General features: G+C 35.9%; 1 protein-coding gene across 1 annotated transcript; it reads right to left on the reverse strand.

Moving 5' to 3' along the window:
• On the reverse strand, nucleotides 1-22,302 carry LOC133661356 (sodium- and chloride-dependent GABA transporter 2-like). Its single transcript, XM_062064513.1, has 15 exons — nucleotides 22,204-22,302; nucleotides 21,959-22,141; nucleotides 19,089-19,223; nucleotides 11,300-11,440; nucleotides 11,146-11,233; nucleotides 10,936-11,068; nucleotides 10,733-10,867; nucleotides 6,408-6,511; nucleotides 6,219-6,343; nucleotides 6,037-6,149; nucleotides 5,833-5,970; nucleotides 2,544-2,646; nucleotides 727-827; nucleotides 483-653; nucleotides 1-423 (listed from the first exon to the last, which is right to left on the reverse strand). Exons 1-15 carry the CDS (start codon nucleotides 22,208-22,210, stop codon nucleotides 274-276), a joined length of 1,827 nt encoding a protein of 608 aa, XP_061920497.1. The 5' UTR covers nucleotides 22,211-22,302; the 3' UTR covers nucleotides 1-273.
• Nucleotides 22,303-23,173: the final 871 nt, after the last annotated feature.

Below are 23,173 nucleotides of genomic sequence, written 5' to 3' on the forward strand. Positions count from 1 at the left end.
GGATTTTACACCTTTATCTAAAAACAGACATACAAATTATTTTTATACAGACAATTTGTTACAGTCAAAATAAAAATCTATATTGATACATTAGTTCTACAACAGTAATCTTACATATTTTCATCAGATAGTTCACCTTAAAATATAAAATACATTTTATTGCATTCTTGTACATACAAAAATCACTCATGATATTACAATAATATGATACAAATATGGCTTCAGGGCTATATCAATACATCTAAGTGGTGCATATAGAAATTAGTTGGAGCCTCATAAGTTGGAGTCTTGCTCCGAAACGGGATGGTAGCCATTTTTATTCCTGTTGGTGTTTTCCTCTGGAGCAAAAATGGCCAGCAACCTCTCCTGCTCCCGCTTTGTTTTGGGCAAATCCTCTGATGGTGTGATGAGCAGTTGAATGCGCTGGAGGAAAGACACAAAATGTAATTTCTTCAAGAAATAAAGAAATGAGGCGTTTTTACCTCTCTGAATGTCCCCTGGGTGGTGCTGATCTTGTACACCATCCAAAGAGGGATGCAAACCATGGAGGAAAGAGCCAGCAGCCAGCCAATCACGTACCCCCACCATGGGTACACATACTCATTGTTGTACTTTAAAGGGGTGTATTTAATGAGAGAGAATGCAAATGTACCCTATGGACACAATGAGACATATATTTTGTACCATTTCCTACTAAATTGTCATGAGAAGAGGTGTGAAACTCACAATGCAGGTGGCTGGGGTGAAGAACAACCAGCAGTATTTGATATAAGGCCCAGGGCGGTAGCCGATCATGTCTTCGATGTTATCGTAAAAGCGATCCGCACCTGAAATATCGAAATCGAGACATATTTTTTCGAACAGCTAGTGGTTAGAGCAGACCTGGGCAAATTAAGGACCGGTGGCCACATGCGGCCCGTTGCATAAGCAAATCAAATCATTTTTTTTAGATCTTTAAGATGGAAAGTGTAGCTGCCATTATGATGTGCAGTCATGTTTTCTAATGACCGTAAGTCTTGAACTACACAAAGTATTTCAATGGTTGGAATCTGCGCTTTTGGATGATATGCAAGTTACTATGGTAATCTAATTAGTTACTATGGTCATCTAATTCAGTGGTCCCCAACCTTTTTGTAGCTGCGGACCGGTCAACGCTTGAAAATTTGTCCCACGGACCGGTGGGGGGGGGGGGGGGGGGGGGGGGGGTATATTTATTTATTTATTTTTTTTATTTTTTTTTACATAATTAAATACAATCATGTGTGCTTACGGACTGTATCCCTGCAGACTGTATTGATTTATATTGATACATAATGTATATATTGTGTTTGTTATGTTGATTTCATTAATTTTTTTTTTAAATTTCTTGTGCGGCCCGGTACCAATCGGTCCGCGGACCGGTACCGGTGGTTGGGGACCACTGATCTAATTGGTTACTATGGTAATCTACGTCACAGCAGCTCAGACGAGGCACCAACAGTGCGGGCGGGAAGCGTTTCCACAGATGCGGAAGGAGATTTAAGTTAAAGTTAAAGTTAAAGTACCAATGATTGTCACACACACACACTAGGTGTGGTGAAATTTGTCCTCTGCATTTGACCCATCCCCTTGATCACCCCCTGGGAGGTGAGGGGAGCAGTGGGCAGCAGCGGTGGCCGCGCCCGGGAATCATTTTTGGTGATTTAACCCCCAATTCCAACCCTTGATGCTGAGTGCCAAGCAGGGAGGTAATGGGTCCCATTTTTATAGTCTTTGGTATGACCCGGCCGGGGTTTGAACTCACAACCTACCGATCTCAGGGCGGACACTCTAACCACTAGGCCACTGAGTAGGTAGATTTTCACAACAAAGTTCTAAAGCTTAGTGATATATCAGGTATATCAGATTGTAGGTGGGGTTTATTTTGTACCCTTCGCGTTCATATTTCACTGTTTGTTGCATTTTTGTTGCGTTTCACTTGATTGTAAAATATATCGATTGAAAGGGGGTGTGACGTTCATATTTTGTCAATATTCAGTGTTTTATCCGTCATAGAAAAATTTAAAATTTCATTACGTTTTTTAAGGCGGTCTTTCATAACGTTTTTAGCTTTCAATCAGACATTATTGTGAGGTTTTGTATTAGTATTCATAAAAATAGATAGACAGACACATTTTTTTCTCTAAATGTGGCCCCCGAGTCAAAATAATTGCCCAGGCCTGGGTTATAGAGTGTCCGCCCTGAGATCGTCAGGTTGTGAGTTCAAACCGAGTCATACCAAAGACTAAAAAAATGGGACCCATTACCTCCCTGCTTGGCACTCCGCATCAAGGGTTGGAATTGGGGGTTAAATCACCAAAAATGATTCCCGGGCGCGGCCACTGCTGCTGCCCACTGCTCCCCTCACCTCCCAGGGGGTGAACAAGGGGATGGGTCGAATGCAGAGGACAAATTTCACCACACCTAGTGTGTGTGTGTGTGTGTGTGTGTGTGTGACAATCATTGGTACTTTAACTTAACTTAGTAAACCCTACAGTAGCACCTCCTGTTTAAAGGCGGCTTACCGTAGACCCAAGCGATGCAGACGGTCTCAAAGAGGCCCATGAAGAGAAGACACATGCCACTGGCGGCGTAGTAGTCGAAGAGCTGGAAGACGTACATCCCACCCTGGAAAGAGCAACACTTCATCTATTAGCTTCATAAGCTTTGCTTGAATAAGTGACGTACCACAGTGTAACTATGCATGTTTGGAATAAACTAGTAATATTACCACCAGATTCATATATGCTATATGTTAGGAAAGTTAAAACTTAAACACATTTTTAAAAAAGCAGTCGACTTGTCCAGGGTGTACCCGCCTACCGCCCGAATGCAGCTGAGATAGGCTCCAGCGCCCCCCACGATCCCGAAAGGAACAAGCGGTAAAAAATGGATGGATGGATGGTGTAAACTTAAAAAGTTGTTAAAAGTTGTACCTACTTAAAAATGTGTGAGTAACATTTTCCTTCATTAAACTTATCATTTTTAATCAATATTAACTTGTTTGCAGATTATGTAACCGCTACTTAAAATAATTAACTCAGTTACTTACAACTCAGTGGATTAAACATAATGTTGTCTTATTTTGAAAGAACAAAGCATTAAGTCGAATCAAGAATAAATTAAGAATGAATCAATCGCATTATAGATGTGTATTGTTATTATACTCTGTGTGTGTGTGTATACAGTATATACATTTTTACATGCACGTGCGCGCGCACACGCACGTAGAGAGGAAGTGCTTTTATTTTGTAGCATTTGCGTGCAATTCCTCTTCAGGCAGCATACACGAGGAGGAACATTTTTGAGTTTGCTTAATTGGTGTAAGTTTAATTCAATTATAGTTTAAAAGTACATTTAACATAAACTTGAGGTGGTGACTTATCCAGGGTGTAGCTGAGATAGGCTCCAGCACCCCCCACGACCCCGAAGGGGATAAGCGGTAGAAAATGGATGGATGGATGGATTTAACATGAACTTCAAATATTTACGATCTGATATACTCAAATATTTGAGTTTATGAACTCAAAAAATATGTGGCAACTGATTGCCTCACTTTTTTGGAGTTCTGCTTACCTATTCGGGTTTACCGTGTAGTAATGTTTGAACACCCATTCAAATAACCAAATATGCTATTATTCTTATTATTGCATTAAAACAAATCTGATTACATTTCATCACATTTTTTTTACAGTATTTAAAAAATACCATGTTCTAATATTAAATTATTATCATTATGTATTTAAAATATCAAATATCATTTAATCAATTATGTAAATTAAAACAGTATTTAAAAAAAAAGATGTTTCATTTATTATTACTAGTATTATCATTATTAGTGGTAATAGTAGTAGTATAGTACAAACCCTGTTTCCATATGAGTTGGGAAATTGTGTTAGATGTAAATATAAACGGAATACAATGATATGCAAATCATTTTCAACCCATATTCAGTTGAATATGCTACAATGACAACATATTTGATGTTCAAACTGATCAAAAAATGTTTTTTTTGCAAATAATCATTAACTTTATAATTTGATGCCAGCAACACGTGACAAAGAAGTTGGAAAGGTGGCAATAAATACTGATAAAGTTGAGGAATGCTCATCAAACACTTATTTGGAACATCCCACAGGTGAACAGGCACATTGGGAACAGGTGGGTGCCATGATGGGGTATAAAAGTAGATTCCATGAAATGCTCAGTCATTCACAAACAAGGATGGGGCAAGGGTCACCACTTTGTCAACAAATGCGTGAGCAAATTGAACAGTTTAAGAAAAACATTTCTCAACCAGCTATTGCAAGGAATTTAGGGATTTCACCATCTACGCTCCGTAATATCATCAAAGGGTTCAGAGAATCTGGAGAAATCACTGCACGTAAGCAGCTAAGCCCGTGACCTTCCATCCCTCAGGCTGTACTGCATCAACAAGCCACATCAGTGTGTAAAGGATATCACCACATGGGCTCAGGAACACTTCAGAAACCCACTGTCAGTAACTACAGTTGGTCGCTACATCTGTAAGTGCAAGTTAAAACTCTCCTATGCAAGGCGAAAACCCTTTTATCAACAACACCCAGAAACGCCGTCGGCTTCGCTGGGCCCGAGCTCATCTAAGATGGACTGATTCAAAGTGGAAAAGTGTTCTGTGGTCTGACGAGTCCACATTTCAAATTGTTTTTGGAAACTGGACGTCAAAGAGGAAAAGAACCATCCGGATTGTTATAGGCGCAAAGTTGAAAAGGCAGCATGTGTGATGGTATGGGGGTGTATTAGTGCCCAAGACATGGGTAACTTACACATCTGTGAAGGCGCCATTAATGCTGAAAGGCACATACAGCTTTTGGAGCAACATATGTTGCCATCCAAGCAACGTTACCATGGACGCCCCTGCTTATTTCAGCAAGACAATGCCAAGCCACGTGTTACATCAACGTGGCTTCATAGTAAAAGAGTGCGGGTACTAGACTGGCCTGCCTGTAGTCCAGACCTGTCTCCCATTGAAAATGTGTGGCGCATTATGAAGCCTAAAATAGCAGAAGGGAGACCCCCGGACTGTTGAACAACTTAAGCTGTACATCAAGCAAGAATGGGAAAGAATTCCACCTGAGAAGCTTCAAAAATGTCTCCTCAGTTCCCAAACGTTTACTGAGTGTTTTTAAAAGGAAAGGCCATGTAACACAGTGGTGAACATGCCCTTTCCCAACTACTTAGGCACGTGTTGCAGCCATGAAATTCTAAGGTAATTATTAGCACAAAAAAAATTAAGTTTATGAGTTTGAACATCAAATATCTTGTCTTTGTAGTGCATTCAATTGAATATGGGATAAAAAGGATTTGCAAATCATTGTATTCCGTTTATATTTACATCTAACACAATTTCCCAACTCATATGGAAACGGGGTTTGTATTATCCCTATTATTTTTATCAAATATTTTCACACGTGACATATGCTAACTGTTAACATGCTAACCTTAGCACGCTAACTTTTTTAGCCATTTTTTGCAAGCCTACACTTTACAGCCATCAACTTGGCACGTGATACATGCTACCTGTTAACATGCACATTTTTATTTGCTCATTTTGCTGCCGTACACCTCAAGAGTCATATAACTCGGTACTTCCATCCATCCATTTTCTACCACTTGTCCCAGTTTTGGGATCACAGGGGGTGCTGGAGCCTATCTCAGCTGCATTCGGGCGGAAGGCGGGGTACACCCTGGACAAGTCGCCACCTCATCGCAGAACTTGGTACTTGACACATGCTTATTGTTAGAATGCTAACACATTATTAATTTTGTACCTACCTCCATTAGCATGACGAGGCCCACCAGGAAGGAGAGAAAAGCCACAACCAGGAGGAAGAGCTCCCTGCGGTTTTTACGTCGGAACACGGCAGGGTACATGTCGACGATGGCGGTCACCAGGCTCTCCACACACACAAACTAAAGCGGAGGTAGTGTCATTTTTACAGGCTCGTCATTCATTCATAAGAGTATTCAGCAGCTCACCTGACTGTCCAGCCCTAAGAAAACAATCATGATGAAGAAGAGTGCGGCCCACAGAGGAGAGAAAGGCATCATGGTCACGGCACGAGGGTAAGCAATGAAGGCAAGACCAGGACCTGCAGGAGGAAAGTTGATTAAATGTAAAAATAAAAAAAAATCTGTTGACCCGTCGTGTCGGATCTTACCGGACTCTGCCACCTCTGAGATGGGAACATTCTGCTCGTACGACATGAAACCCAGGATGGAGAAGATGGCGAAGCCGGCCACAAAGCTGGTGCCGCTGTTCAGAAAGCAGAGCGCCAGGCAGTCTCTGCAACGCATATGTGAACTTTGACTTCCTGTTGACGCGGTGTGCAGGTGTAGGATAGACGCACCTGTAGCAGTTGTTGTTGTACTTGTTGTAGCTGCCCAGCGCAGTGAGGGACCCTAAGCAAATAGCATAGGAGAAGAAGATCTGGGTCCCGGCGTCCATCCATACCTTCAAAAAGGAAAAATTGTAATAAAACATCTGTATGAAAACATTTTGAAATTATAATGTGCCGTAGTACTTTTGTTTTCGTAGGCCTCGCTTTTTGTACGTCGCATTGCGCAGAACAAACTAGTTTGCCCGCGTACCATTCTGTGAAATCATGTGCCCAAACAGAATCTTTTTTATTGCAAAATTAAGCCACCATTGGGCCAAAGAAAGTTGCGAATGCCAGCACTTTGATAAAGAAGGCGAGATTGTTTGGTGAGTCACAACAGGTGTGATTCAGTGACATTGGCTCCAGTGGTTGGGAATTGCCGATTTACCTCCCACCACGTTTTTTTGGTGTCAATGCTATTTTAGAAATTAAATACAATCAAATGTAATTAATGTAAAAACATTTTTACAATATTTAAAAAACACCAAGTTTATTAATAATAATATTATTGTTTATTATTTTAAATTCTTATTTACTAATATATTTCAAAAAAATATTTACTTTTTAAAGATGAAAAATAAGTCAATTGATTAAATTAATTAACATGTATTTACAAAATTATTTTATTAATAATTGACATTACAGTATAATTATTGTATTTTATATAATAAAATAATAAATATAAGTAAATTAATTAAATGAAAAATAGATTAAATCGCTTTTTATTATTATTATTATTATCATCAGTATGAGATAGGCTCCAGCACCCCTCGCGACCCCGAAGGGATTAAGCGGTAGAAAATGGATGGATATTTAACAGAAGCAAAGTGTAAAAGAGGCATCCGAGTGCCATCCATCCATCCATTTTCTACCGCTTGTCCCTCTCGGGGTCGCGGGGGGTGTCACCTCATTGCAGGGCATCCGAGTGGCTTTTCTATTATTCGCCTATAATAACCTTCAATTAAGTGGAAACTTATATTAAATGTTCATATATACATTTCATGCATCATGTGTATGTATTTCACATTGCTTTATGTATGGAAAAACTACTTATTCTCTATAATGTGTTTTATGTTAATATTCTTGGCTATCTGGATTTGCTTTTATTTGTGGTACAAGAAGGGAACAAACTCAGTAAATGCACGGAGTATTACAAGGATTACATAACTTTATGTTAAATAGTGCAGCCGAGCGCGTTTATTTAACTACAGTACACCATTAAGGCAGCAATGCACGTGACACGCAACGGTCGTATGATCCAGAGGAATTCACTGATGTGTAATAATTAACATGCAATGAATACTCATTACCAAACGTCTACAGTCCAAGACACTACAGGCTGGTCTGATTGGACCGCAGTTTTACAGCAATATGGGGGGCCTGGTCTGCACTCTGTGGTCCTGTTTACAGTCCTAGCAAGAGTCCTGGCCTGGCGTTTGATCTGATCCTTGCAGTTCCTGCTTCTTTTTACATAGCACAGATGGACCCAGCAGGACCCCATTCGGAACCATGGGTGGCCTGCACCTAGTGTTTCCCTGCCAGCAGGGGGCAGAACACCAATAGGTTCTCATTTGGGGAAGAACTGAAGAGTCTAAACCTCAACCAGAGATGGTGAAGCAGGCCTCACAAATGCAGATGTTTGGACAAAAACAACGTATACCGGTAAAAGCTGTTTAGCTGCAAACTGAACAAAGATATTAATCTATACGACTTCATGCGCCATACAGATATTGCCATGCTGCCGATCTGCCGATATCGATCACAATCTCATACCTTTTGTTCTACTTTCTGTGCGTAGGCACATGTTTGACATTAGATCTGACGGCGCACCACTGAAGAAAAATAAGGTATGAACGGTAACAGGTGGAAACACCAAAGCCATCCAGTGGAAGAACATTTCATTGTTTTGGCGTGTCAGAAAACGTCCAGTTCAGTAAAATTGGTGAATCACCAATCTGTTTTATTTATTTATTTATTTTCCATTATAATATTTAGAATATTTTTTTACAGTATTTAAAAACATATTTTTTTCTTCCTTATTGTTATCAATATTGTATTTAAAAGATTAAAGCAAAGTACATTGATAAAATTAACTTAAAAAAATACATTTAAACGTTTATTTCAAAAACACCATGTTCTTTTTTTGTTATTATAATTATTGATATTAATATTATAATTTATTATGTAATTAAATTAAAACAATTTGAAGATTAAATATAAGTAAATTGCTTAAATAAATTTAAAAACATATCTATTTAAAAGAGCATCATGTTATGTTAATTGATACTATCACTATTATTTTTAAAATAATAAAAATAGATTACCTTAAAATAGTTCACATTATCTAAAACATGTTATTTTCCTTTTATTAGTACCAATAATATTATATTTTAAAAATGATATATAAGTACACTGAACAAAATTACCTATAAATGTGTTTATCTCACTTTTTTTAACGATTATTGTTAATACTATTACTATTACTCTAATTATATTTAAAAGCTATAATATAAGTACATTAATTAAATTGTTTAAAAAAAGTATAAAAACACCATGTTCTTTTTCTTTTTACTACCATTCATTCATACCTTCATTTATTGATGTGTTTATATGTTATTACAACAAATATAATAAAATGTGTTCAAAAGTACAAACCCCGTTTCCTTATGAGTTGGGAAATGGTGTTAGATGTAAATGTAAACGGAATACAATGATTTGCAAATCATTTTCAACCCATATTCAGTTGAATATGCTACAAAGACAACATATTTGATGTTCAAACTGATAAACTTATTTTTTTTGCAAATAATCATTAACTTTAGAATTTGATGCCAGCAACACGTGGCAAAGAAGTTGGGAAAGGTGGCAATAAATACGGATAAAGTTGAGGAATGCTCATCAAACACTTATTTGGAACATCCCACAGGTGAACAGGCACATTGGGAACAGGTGGGTGCCATGATTGGGTATAAAAATACATTCCATGAAATGCTCAGTCATTCACTAACAAGGATGGGGCGAGGGTCACCACTTTGTCAACAAATGCGTGAGCAAATTGTTGAACAGTTTAAGAAAAACCTTTCTCAACCAGCTATTGCAAGGAATTTAGGGATTTCACCATCTACGCTCCGTAATATCATCAAAGGGTTCAGAGAATCTGGAGAAATCACTGCACGTAAGCAGCTAAGCCCGTGACCTTCCATCCCTCAGGCTGTACTGCATCAACAAGCCACATCAGTGTGTAAAGGATATCACCACATGGGCTCAGGAACACTTCAGAAACTCACTGTCAGAAACTACAGTTGGTCGCTACATCTGTAAGTGCAAGTTAAAACTCTCCTATGCAAGGCAAAAACCGTTTATCAACAACACCCAGAAACGCCGTCGGCTTCGCTGGGCCTGAGCTCATCTAAGATGGACTGATACAAAGTGGAAAAGGGTTCTGTGGTCTGACGAGTCCACATTTCAAATTGTTTTTGGAAACTGTGGACGTCAAAGAGGAAAAGAACCATCCGGATTGTTATAGGCGCAAAGTGTAAAAGCCAGCATGTGTGATGGTATGGGGGTGTATTAGTGCCCAAGACATGGGTAACTTACACATTTGTGAAGGCGCCATTAATGCTGAAAGGTACATACAGGTTTTGGAGCAACATATGTTGCCATCCAAGCAACGTTACCATGGACGCCCCTGCTTATTTCAGCAAGACAATGCCAAGCCACGTGTTACATCAACGTGGCTTCATAGTAAAAGAGTGCGGGTACTAGACTGGCCTGCCTGTAGTCCAGACCTGTCTCCCATTGAAAATGTGTGAAGCCTAAAATAGCAGAAGGGAGACCCCCGGACTGTTGAACAACTTAAGCTGTACATCAAGCAAGAATGGGAAAGAATTCCACCTGAGAAGCTTCAAAAATGTGTCTCCTCAGTTCCCAAACCTTTACTGAGTGTTGTTAAAAGGAAAGGCCATGTAACACAGTGGTGAACATGCCCTTTCCCAACTACTTTGGCACGTGTTGAAGCTATGAAATTCTAAGTTAATTATTATTTGCAAAAAAAAAATAAAGTTTATGAGTTTGAACATCAAATATGTTGTCTTTGTAGCATATTCAACTGAATATGGGTTGAAAAGGATTTGCAAATCATTGTATTCCGTTTATATTTACATCTAACACAATTTCCCCAACTCATATTGTATTTTTAGAGGGTGTTTATTTTGGCTATTCTGTAGTGTGGACACCTAAAAGGTGTCGTTTTTCCTCAATCCTCAGTGCCATGCCATGGTTTGTTTTGTGGGTACCTGTGGGTCTGCCAGACGTCCCAAATCAGGATAGAGGTAGAACTGGATGCCGATGCCGGCACCAGGCAGAGTGAGCCCTCGCACCAGCAGCACAATAAGCATCAAATAAGGGAAGGTTGCAGTGAAGTAGACCACCTGCATTGACACAAAATGACTTATCAGTCAACAACTGAAACAAAGATGCTATTTTGACGCCCACTCACCTTTCCTGTGGACTTAACCCCCTTCCAGATGCAAAAGTAGCACATAACCCAGGCGATGAACAGACACAGAACCAGGTCCCAGTTGAGCGAGCCCATATGGTCGATGCCGGGCGAGATCCTTAGCGCTCGTCTCCTGTTGAGACCAAAGAGAGTCGTGCATGGTCGCCCCCTCCCTAAAACATGTGACGTGAGACACACGATGGAACTCACTCCCAAAACTCCATGACAGGAGAGGTGGCATTGGAGAAGATGGTTTGGTTGATGGAGGTGTTTCTCCGCTGGAACTCCACACAGTTTTCTGGAGAAGTTGAGTAGAACGTTCAAGAGGTTTCTTCACAAAGACAAAGTGGTCCCGGCACAGTACCAGTGTTCCACGAGTTGTTGCAGGAAGACCAGGCGAGGTCCCAGGAGAAGGAGAAGGACAGGTAGAACATCCCCCAAGCCAGGACCACGATGTAGTAGAAGTTCAGCAAGGTCACGATCACTTGTGTGCCGTAGCCAAGACCTGGAGAAAAACATTCAAATTCAGTCACAAAGAGAAATGATTGTATAAACACTACCGTTCAAAAGTTTGGGGTCACCCAAACAATTTTGTGGAATAGCCTTCATTTCTAAGAACAAGAATAGACTGTCGAGTTTCAGATGAAAGTTCTCTTTTTCTGGCCATTTTGAGCGTTTAATTGACCCCACAAATGTGATGCTCCAGAAACTCAATCTGCTCAAAGGAAGGTCAGTTGTGTAGCTTCTGTAACGAGCTAAACTGTTTTCAGATGTGTGAACATGATTGCACAAGGGTTTTCTAATCATCAATTAGCCTTCTGAGCCATTGAGCAAACACATTGTACCATTAGAACACTGGAGTGATAGTTGCTGGAAATGGGCCTCTATACACCTATGTAGATATTGCACCAAAAAGCAGACATTTGCAGCTAGAATAGTCATTTACCACATTAGCAATGTATAGAGTGTATTTCTTTCAAGTTAAGACTAGTTTAAAGTTATCTTCATTGAAAAGTACAGTGCTTTTCCTTCAAAAATAAGGACATTTCAATGTGACCCCAAACTTTTGAACGGTAGTGTATATATATAAAATAATACTGTATTTTTATTATTTATACTGATACACCATTAAAATACCTCATCAATCAATCATTCAATACATTTGCATCTTATTTTATATTCTAATGTTATCAGCTATCATTAAATTTAAAAAAAATTAAGTGTATACATTTAAAACAAATTAACATTGAAATAATAAAACACAAACAATATTGCTTCGTATGTTTGTTTTTTTTCCAGTATTTTTCTTAATATTTGTCAAATGTATAATTTAAGATTAAGATTAAGATTAAAGTACCAATGATTGTCACACACACACTAGATGTGGTGAAATTTGTCCTCTGCATTTGACCCATCCCCTTTGGGGAGCAGTGGGCAGCAGCGGCGCCGCGCCCGGGAATCATTTTGGTGATTTAACCCCCAAGTCCAACCCTTGATGCTGAGTGCCAAGCAGGGAGGAAACGGGTCCCATTTTTATAGTCTTTGGTATGACTCGGCTGGGATTTGAACTCCAACCTACCGATCTTTTCAGTTTCAGTTCAGTTTGTTCAGCTGTACAGACATGAGAAACAATTTAAAACTTCTCCAAACTCCTCTCATGTCCGAGTTTTTGCCTATCTAACTGCCAAAGCCGCACACCGCAAGGCCTCCAGAGTCCCATGAGCCTCCTTCAGTTTGACGACATCCCTCATCCTTCTGCGATTACCGCCACAGGAGGCACCGACCACCTTGCGGCCACAGCTCCGATCGGCTGCCTCTAGGCCTTCCAAGGCACGGAACATGGTCCACTCAGACTCAATGTCCAGGGCCTCCCTTGTAAAATGTTCAAAGTTCTTCCAGAGGTAAGAATTAAAACTCTCTATGACGGGAGACTCTGCCAGACGTTCCCAGCGGACCCTCACTATGCGTTTGGGCCTGCCGGATCCGTCCGGTATCCTCCCCCACCATCGGAGCCGACTCACCACCAGGCGTGATCGGTTGAAAGCTCTCTTCACCCGAGTATCCAAAACATGAGACCCCAAATCCGATGACATAACCACAAAGTCGATCATCGAACTGCGGCATAGGGTGTCCTGGTGCCAAGTGCACATACGGACACCTTTATGTTTGAATATGGTGTTTGTTTGAGACAATCGGTGACGAGCACAAAAGTGCACTAAAAGAACACCACAAAATGGATCTTTGGTGTACACCATAGTTGAGGGCAGACTCAGAGGTGGAGTACTGGCCTAGTTTTACAGAAAAGCTCCTGTTGGTGAAAAATGACTGGAACCAATTCAGAGTTGTACTTTTAATACACAAGACTCGGGGCAAGTTATAAGAATGCTATGGTCTACAGCAGAGGTGTCCAAAGTGCGGCCCGGGGGCCATTTGCGGCCCGCAGGTCATTTTTTAACGGCCCCACGGCACATTTTAAAAATACGATAGAAAAAAATAAAAAACACAAAAAGTGGTATTTAAAGAGCAAACAGGTGAAATGTAACAAGAAAATGTTGCAATGTTTACTCTAATCACACAAAGCTGTTTCTTTCTTTAAAAAATGATAATGAATCAAAATCAATGTCATTATGAATTATTGACCTATTCAAGGCTCCAATTACGTCACATTCAATATTTTGAGATATTTTTTGGGGGAAAATGTTGCATATTTTGTGTTTGCCATGTAAAAAAACGAGCTGTTTTTTTTTTTTTTTTAAAGAAGGGCCTAAAACGAACAAACAAAAAACATAAACAACAATAAAACGTATAATTGACAGATAGATCTGAAGTTGATCTCGAGATTATTGTGTTAAAAGTAAACAGTAAAAAAAAAAAAATTATAATTTATTTTTTAACACTTTAGGACCCTTTTGGATCCCCTAGAATTTTAGTGTGATTAGTTTTTAAGTGTCATTGCTCCAAAAATAAAAATGAATTAAAATCAATGGTGTTATGAGTTATTGACCTTTTTAAGGCTCCAATTATCATATCATCTCAAATATCCCACTTAAAAATTTTATTGGGTGAAAATATTGCATATTTTGTGTTTTTTTCATTTAAAAAAAAAGGGTTTTCTTTGACAAAAAGAGCATACAATTTAAATATTTTAAAAAATGTTATATTGACAGATAGACCTAATGTTGATCTAGAGATTTAAAAACTTGAATAATAACACAAATAATTAGAGATGTCCGATAAAATCGGCCGATATATGCGTTAAAATGTAATATCGGAAATTATCGGTATCGTTTTTTTTATTATCGGTATCGTTTTTTTTTTTTTTTTTTTTTTTTTTTTTTTTTTTAAATTAAATCTACATAAAAAACACAAGATACACTTACAATTAGTGCACCAACCCAAAAAACCTCCCTCCCCCATTTACACTCATTCACACAAAAGGGTTGTTTCTTTCTGTTATTAATATTCTGCTTCCTACATTATATATCAATATATATCAATACAGTCTGCAAGGGATACAGTCCGTAAGCACACATGATTGTGCGTGCTGCTGGTCCACTAATAGTACTAACCTTTAACAGTTCATTTGACTCATTTTCATTCATTACTAGTTTCTATGTAACTGTTTTTATATTGTTGTACTTTCTTTTTTATTCAAGAAAATGTTTTTAATTTATTTATCTTATTTTACTAATTTTTTTAAAAAGTACCTTATCTTCACCATACCTGGTTGTCCAAATTAGGCATAATAATGTGTTAATTCCATATCGGTTGATATCGGTATTGGTAATTAAAGAGTTGGACAATATCGGAATATCGGATATGGGCAAAAATCCATTATCGGACATCCCTACAAATAATAATACTGAATAATGACACATTTTTTATATTTTTTGGACCAAAACCCTTTGGGGTCCCCGGGATCAAGCCTGAGTGGAAGCCTAAATGTATATTTTTTATACATATATTGTATTGGTTTTTAAAATAAAAAATATCAAAATGGCCCCTGCTAGCTTTGATTTTTAAAAAGACAGCTTGTGTGCTATGTTGTGATTTAAAACTACACTGACATTTCTCTCCAATATCATGAGGGTTCAGATAAGACAGAAGTTGATCATAAACAACCTCCTCTAGGACCTTAGATAAAAATGGCAACTTCGAGATTGGTCTAAAATTCGATAAGATATCGGGGTCAAGGTTAATCTTTTTGAGTAGTGGCTAGACCACAAGGAGGTTGGGAAACAATATTGAGTTAAAAACATTTTTAGAAAGCCGACATGGGACAATGTCCAGTGTGCAGAAGGCGTAATCTGTAGAACTATATTTGTTAAGTCAGGGAGGGACACTGGCTCAAAACACTCGGAGGTAGTAAGACATGTTTCCAAGAGACTACGGCAGGAAAGGACCGTCTAATCATGGATATTTTCTCTGTGACAAAATGTCAAAAATTGTTCAAAGAGAGTAGAAGAAGGCACGGCACTGTTTGAGTTCATTGGATTAATAAGCAAGTTAAAAGTGTTGAACAGCACCTGGGGTTTGTGACTGTTGTTAGACACAAGATTAGAAAGATAAGTGCTAGTTTTGCTTTGCTTTGATTGCCCTTTGGTATTCTGTAAGACTGTCTCTAAATATTTGACGCAAATGTTGTCTTTCTTCCACTTCTACTCAGAAACATATACCGGTATATTATCTTTAATTATAAAGATATATTAAGAATTTTTTTGTAAATAATTGTCATTGTTTTTTTGTTTTAAGTATACTTTTAGCTGATTGCCAGGGAAGATTGAAGAATGCTAAAATCATTTTTAACCAACCAAGTAACCAAGTAAATAAAATAAATAAAAAAAATAGAGAATATATTGGAAATGATCACATGTAAAATAATTATTGTATTTTTTTGTATACTGTTCCTTTTTTTTTTTTTTTTTTTTTTTTTCAAACGTGCTGAATTACCATTCACAATAAATACAAAATACATGGAACAAAAAAATATGTAATAAGTTCAGTGTTTCCCACACATTTATTTATTTGTGGCGGCCCGCCACGAAATAATTATGTCCGCCACAAAGTTTAAAAAAAATCAAATAAAAAAAAAAATATATATATTTTTTTTGTCCTGTCCAGCTTCTCAGGCACATCATATAGTTGATGTAGATGCCCATATAGGCTGTTCAGATTTACTTTACAAAAGAGAAGTGTAGGATACTTCTCTTGTTGCCTTATTTGTATTTGACCACTACTGTTTTCTGTTTATTTGTTACTGACTGTGGCAGGACACCTCTGCCTCTGTTTCACTTTATGTTGCTGGTAAATAATATGGTTGTAGTAGTAGGCTAAAGTTAAATTATTTAGTATGCACTAATTAAAGGGGCAGACCTTTAAGAGACATTTTAGCTTTTACATTTTATGAGATATATTTTTTGTAAGAACCACAATTAATAAATATATTTCAGTGAATAACTTATTGTTCAAATCTGTATATAAATATGTACATAAAGTGTTGTAATTATATTGTAAAATGGATGGATGGATGGATGGATGGACGTTTAAAACAAAACTGTTATTATTAATTAGTAAGTATACATTTTTTGAGCCTTTTTAGAGAAAATCATATCATTGTAGTTAATTATGCAAATTACTCGATGATGTCATGGTGACCACGCCCATAGTCACACCCATAGCCACGCCCCCACCGCCACAGGTATCTTGGCAGTTAATGGGAGTTTATACTAAAATATCATGATAACATATTTGGATTTATGTATTTTTCTTTTACTAAAGAAATACATGATGGCAAATTTCGCTCATTGGCTGTGAAAAGTTTTACAGGCTGCGTTCATTTTAAGCACCCACTGGAAAAAACAACATTCATACTGTATAAACATGGCAAAATATATGACAATTTTTGATTGATGTGTTTTTCTATTTGTTCAAATATTTGATTAATGTATTCCCAACACTTAACAGTTAAATCAGTGATTAAATTCAATTTAAGATGTTTAAAAAAAAAGAAAAAAAAACATGATTAATATAGAGTGAAATATTAATATGTATAACATAATCATAGTTGAATATTTGTCATATTTTTCCATGTATCAATTACATACACTGTTAGTATAATAATATAAATGACATTAGTGATCAAAATAAATACAGATAATAACAAAATAATGTTAAAAGTGTTACTATTATATAATCAATCAATCAAACTTTATTTATAAAGCGCTGTTCATACATAAAAGAAATGCAACGTAAGGTGCTTTACAAAGTTAAAAACAATACCCCGGTGACCCATATCCCCCATTATCACATACGTACGCACGGACACAGATTCCAAACACAAACACACACATACACAACTTACACACACATGCAACTATATAAACAAATGATTGCATGGCTGAGTACAGAGGAAACATGTGAGTAAACACTATCACAGGAGCCATCTGCACCAGGAGGTCATCAGACCATGGCCACCAAGACCCTGACACAAAAGCGCCCCTATAAGCACAGCCGATAACCCCTGAGGCAGATTGCTCATCTGAGGAACGTTGGAAAATAAAAAAATAATAAAACTTGTAAAATAGTAAGAACCATGAGTAGAGATAAAGAACAAAATACAAGTAAGACATATGGAGATTAATAGAAAAAAAAAAATAATAATATACAGTAAATAAATAAATAGAACAAAACTCAATCTTGCATAACTAATAGGATAAAAAGTAAAATACAAATGACTTCAATAAAATAATTAATATCAGGTAACAGTCAAATCAAAAAGGTGGGTCTTAAGCCCGCTCTTAAAAACATGAACGTTCTCCGCAGCCCTGAGGTCCTCCGGCAAGCTGTTCCATAGACCGGGGCCCATAATGGTGGAAAGATGCCATCCCGTGACTTTGTGTCCTGACTTTTGGAATTATTAGGAGATGAGTGCCGGAGGATCTCAGGGCCCGGGAAGGCTCATAGGGTAAAAGCAAATCTGAAAGATAAGAAGGCCCAATACCATAAAAACCTTTATAAACCATAAGAAGAACCTTCAAATGGATCCTTAAACACACGGGAAGCCAATGCAGAGATTTTAAAACTGGTGTAATGTGAGCCAGCCTTCTGGTCTTCGTCAGGACACGTGCCGCTGAATTTTGGAGTAAATGCAAAGATGTAATGACCGTTTTAGGAAGACCAGAAAGCAGGGCGTTACAACAATCTGTACGACTTTTAATAAAACCATGCATTAGCGTCTCCGTGTTGCCCTGAGAGAGAATTGGGCGAACTCTGGCTATATGGCTATATTCTTAAGATGATAAAAACCTATAATGATAACATAATTGGATTGATATATTTTTATTTTAATGACAAATACATACAGTATTATACGTTGTTTATTGGGACTCTTATTCTTTGCACTTTGTAAACACCTTGTGGCACCTATGTTATATGTCCTGTTGCATTCTGGGAAAACCGTAACTTAGAATAGTAACATGTTTATGTACTATTAAATCCTGCCCAGCATCCATCAATTTATTATGGTGCAGTGGTTAGAAAACATTATCTAATAGACAGTTTTGTTTTTAATGAATACTACTACGCTTATTTTGGTCATTATGGTGGTACTTTGAGAGCCAAGTTTTTTCTGAGTTGGTACTGGGTGAAAAAAGTTTGAGAACCATTGACTTATAGAGTAGCTTTTTTAGCTACTATCAGCGTAGTTGTTGCTAGAGTAGTCTTCATTTAATTCGGCTAAGTATTTTGATTTTATTTATAATAATATTATGACTACACAACATCACTGGCTGTGAGAAATTATGTGGTTTTACCAAATATAGTTTCTTGCCCATATACAGTACATATACATACATACATATATATATATATATATATATATATATATATATATATATATATATATATATATATATATATATATATATATATATATATATATATATATATATATATATATATATATATACATATACATATATATATATATATATATATATATATATATATATATATATATATATATATATATATATATATATATATATATATATATATATATATATATATATATATATATAAATAATTTTATATATATATATATATAAATAATTTTATATATATATATATATATTACATAATAAGTATCGTTATACCTTCAAACAAGGGGCTAATTTTTCTCCAGCATGTTATCCCTCCCTCGCTGGTGAACTGTCCCAGCGCCGTCTCCAGGAAGAAGACTGGAACGCCGCAGGCAAACAGGAAGATGAGATACGGGATAAGGAAAGCCCCTGTGCAGAGAAGAAATGTTATTGTGGATCTGGCGTGAGGGGAAGGGGGTGGTAATCATGTTGCAATGCAGTCTGTTGAAAATGATGGAAAGCGCCACTCGACATAGCAATGGCCGCTGTGGACGCTGTGGTCAAAGTTGAAATTGCCATGAAGGACATTTTAAGATATCAAGCACCCTACTGCCATCTGGCGGTTAAAATGGATAGTGCACCCCACACCAATTCGTCATGTTTCATGTGTCAGGTAAACTGTGGCAAATGTGAATCCCCTCCCTACTGTAAATTATCTTAATATTTTGTTTGTTTTTTTAAAATTATTTTTAAATTTTTTAATTTTTACATTGTACATATAACACATTGTATACTAATATGATATTTAAAAATTAAAAAAATGTAATTATCTATTTATATTAAGTATTTTTTTCACAAATGATTCAACATTTAACTTTTTGGATTAATTTTCATATAATTAATTTTATTATAAAACTGGCATAAAGGTATATTAATAGTAATATTAAATATAAATAATAACAAAATATATATACATATTGAATCATAACAGTAATATTAAATAAACAATTAGAAAATAATTCACGAGATTATTTTCTTGTAAATTTTGAGACAAAATCATAAGAATGTGTCTTTTTTTCACACATAATTTTTGACACATATTTATCGTAAATTTCTACACATTTTTTGCATTGTTCATAAAACTATCTTCTTCAGTTTGTGAATAGTATAACACATGTTGAAGTAATACCATGTTTCAAATTGTTAAGGTGTTAAATGGGGCGGTATAGCAGTTGGTAGAGTGGCCGTGCCAGCAACTTGAGGGTTCCAGGTTCGATCCCCGATTCTGCCAAACTAGTCACTGCCGTTGTGTCCTTGGGCAAGACACTTTACCCACCTGCTCCCAGTGCCACCCACATTGGTTTAAAAATGTAACTTAGATATAGGGTTTCACAATGTAAAGCACTTTGAGTCACTAGAGAAAAGCGCTATTATAAATATAATTCACTTAATCATCTATTTTAATATTAAGTTTGTTGTTGTTTTTTTCCAAATTATTAAACATGTAATTTTCTTCTTCAGTATAGAAATAGTATAGCACATTTTATTGTAATATGATTTTTATAAATGTTACAATGTTAGATTATTTATTTATTATAATTGTTTTTTTACAAATTATTTCTTCAGTAATTTCCATATATTTTATTTTATTGTATAAAGTCATAAATATATAATAATAGTGCTAATAATTATATAAATTATAACATAATAATTATACAGAATAAATATACACAATAAATTATAACTAAAATACATATCAAATTCTAAAATTCTAAAATGATACACACCGTTATCATGTTTGATACTTTTTGACAAAATAATAAAAATGCTTCTTTTTTTTATTCATTATTTTTCCACACATATTTTTTGTAAATTTCCAATTTTGTTATGTCATAAATATATAATAATAGCGCTAATAATTATATAAATTATAACATAAAAAATATACATAATAAATATACACATTAAATTATAACTAAAATACATATCAAATTCTAAAATTCTAAAATGATACACACCGTTATCATGTTTGATACTTTTTAACAAAATAATAAAAATGCTTCTTTTTTTTATTCATTATTTTTCCACACATATTTTTTTGTAAATTTCCAATTTTGTTATGTTGTAAATAAAACTACCTTCTTCAGTATATAAATAGTATAACACAGCTTAAAGTAATATGATATTTAAAAAGTTTAAAATGTTAAATCATCTATTTAATATTAAGGGTTTTTAAATTACTAACCATGTAATTCTTTTTTCAGTAATTTCCATATACTTTATTTTATTATATAAAAGGTATAATAATAGTACAATAAATAGAGTAATATTATTCTCCAGAAACATTTTAAAATAATTCACAAAAATTACCTTTTTTTATATAATTTTTTGACAAAACAACAACAAATTGTCATATTTTATTTAGAATTTTCCACACATATTTTTACATTATTTACAAAAAAAATTCTTCTCATAGGTATAATAATAGTATACTACCTTATAGCAATATAATGTTATTAATTTCTAAGTTAATTATTTAAAATGTCTTTGTTTTGTCAACTTTCATAGATTTTCTTACATTTGCATGATAAGTATATTATAGTAACATGATATTTAACAATGTTTTGAATAATGGATTTGCAATTACCGTTAAGTATTGTTTTGTACAAATTATAAAAAGATTCATGATTTTTTTCAGTAATTTCCATATATTTTCTAATATTATTACCGAAAAAGGCTCTGTTTTGGGGTATTTTTAATACTAGAATAAATATTGTGGTAAGATAACACTTTGCAACAATCCCGTGTTGTCTGAAGCGTGACTGTGCTGTTGCGTCATCACGCAGCGTCGCCTATCGAGGTCGCGGACGCCAGAGGGTTAACCAAAGATCTGTCTATTCGAGTCCTGGCGTAACGTTTCTGCCTCTGTGAGGACAGCTGCTGCGAGTGAGAAGCAACAACAGCTGTCTGACCCCGCTCGGCCCTGACCTTTGACCCTGCCCCCAAAGGCGGCGCGGAGAGCAGAACGACCGCATGCTGTTCCGAGACCCAGAGAAGGCGAGTTTCTTTTTTATAACCGCTCGGCTGCAGCCACACAGAAAGTCTAAAGACATATAAAGTGACAAATAAAATGTTGTTATGATAAAAAAAAGAAGATGTCTCACCTCCTCCGTTCTTGTAGCAGAGGTACGGGAAGCGCCACATGTTGCCCAAGCCGATGATGGAGCCGGCAACGGACAGAATGAACTCCACCTTGTTGCTCCACTGACCCCTCTCCTCCATCTTCTCCTCCGAGGCGGGCAGAGGGTCCACAGTCTGGCTGCCGGTGCTGTTCTGGGCAGCATCGTCTTGGGAGAAACGAGGGCTTGATTCAGGCTATATTGAGCATTTTGGACCATGACAACCTTACCTTTCATTGCACTTGTACTGTATGTCTCACACCCGGGCTTCCTGCAGGGGATTTAGCAGTCAATGCTCACGTTTTAGAATTTAACTTGAGTGCGGTGAGAGAGGGGGGTGGGTTGTAGGAGGAGGCGGGGGCTTCGAACCTTCTCGGCTTAGGCCAGCCTCTGCTGTCTGTCTGTGCAAGAGCAAAGTGCATCACTTGACCGCCTGCCGTGTAAAGCCTCTTTAATACTGTGTCAACATAAAAATATTATTATATACCTACAATATTTATAGTATTATGAATGTGTAAAAAAAAATCAGATTTTTTTAAATCAGTTTGTCCAAAAAAAAAAGTATTTTATTACTATATTGTACTATTATTGTACCTAAAACAGAGTCTTAAAGTGCTGGAAACATAATGACAATTTTCATAATTTGTACAAAAAAACACTTACTGCAAATATATAGTGCTAATATTATATATGTTTTGCTGTTTTTAAGACTAATATAAAAAACATATGGAAATTACTGGAAAAAAAATTATAAATGTTTCGCCATTTGTAAAAAAAAAAAAAAAAGAAAGGAAAAAAAAAAGTCTTTAAATAGATAATTCAACATTTTAGATATATTCTTATAAAATTTGTTGAAGATGATACTATTTATGCAAGAAAATGTGTGGAAATGTATGATTTTTTTAATGTTGATTTGTAAAAAAAAAAAAAAAAAAATTTGAAATAGATCATTTGAAACATTTTAAAATATTGTATTACTGTAAAATGTGTTATAATACTTTATCAACATGAAACTATTTTTAGATAATTACGACGGTATTTTATTATTATATTAAATTTATGAAAAATAATTTGGAAAATGTATCGTTTGAAAAAAAAAAACTTTAGGTAATTTTTAAAACATTTTAAATTATTATATTTATACAAAACTTGTCATACTTACAATACTTGGTCAACATGAAAATATTTCTAAATAATATA

Source organism: Entelurus aequoreus, linkage group LG12, assembly GCF_033978785.1.
Source record: "Entelurus aequoreus isolate RoL-2023_Sb linkage group LG12, RoL_Eaeq_v1.1, whole genome shotgun sequence".
NCBI classification, from domain to species: Eukaryota; Metazoa; Chordata; class Actinopteri; order Syngnathiformes; family Syngnathidae; genus Entelurus; species Entelurus aequoreus.

What these genes read in the sequence shown, in the direction of transcription:
- LOC133661356 (XM_062064513.1), bottom strand. An exon ending in GACGTCTGGCAGACCCACAG is followed by an intron (nt 6,512 to 10,732) that starts GTACCCACAAAA and finishes TCCTTTTTGAAG; the next exon opens with GTATGGATGGACGCCGGGAC. An exon ending in TCACCCCAGCCACCTGCATT is followed by an intron (nt 654 to 726) that starts GTGAGTTTCACA and finishes TTGTGTCCATAG; the next exon opens with GGTACATTTGCATTCTCTCT.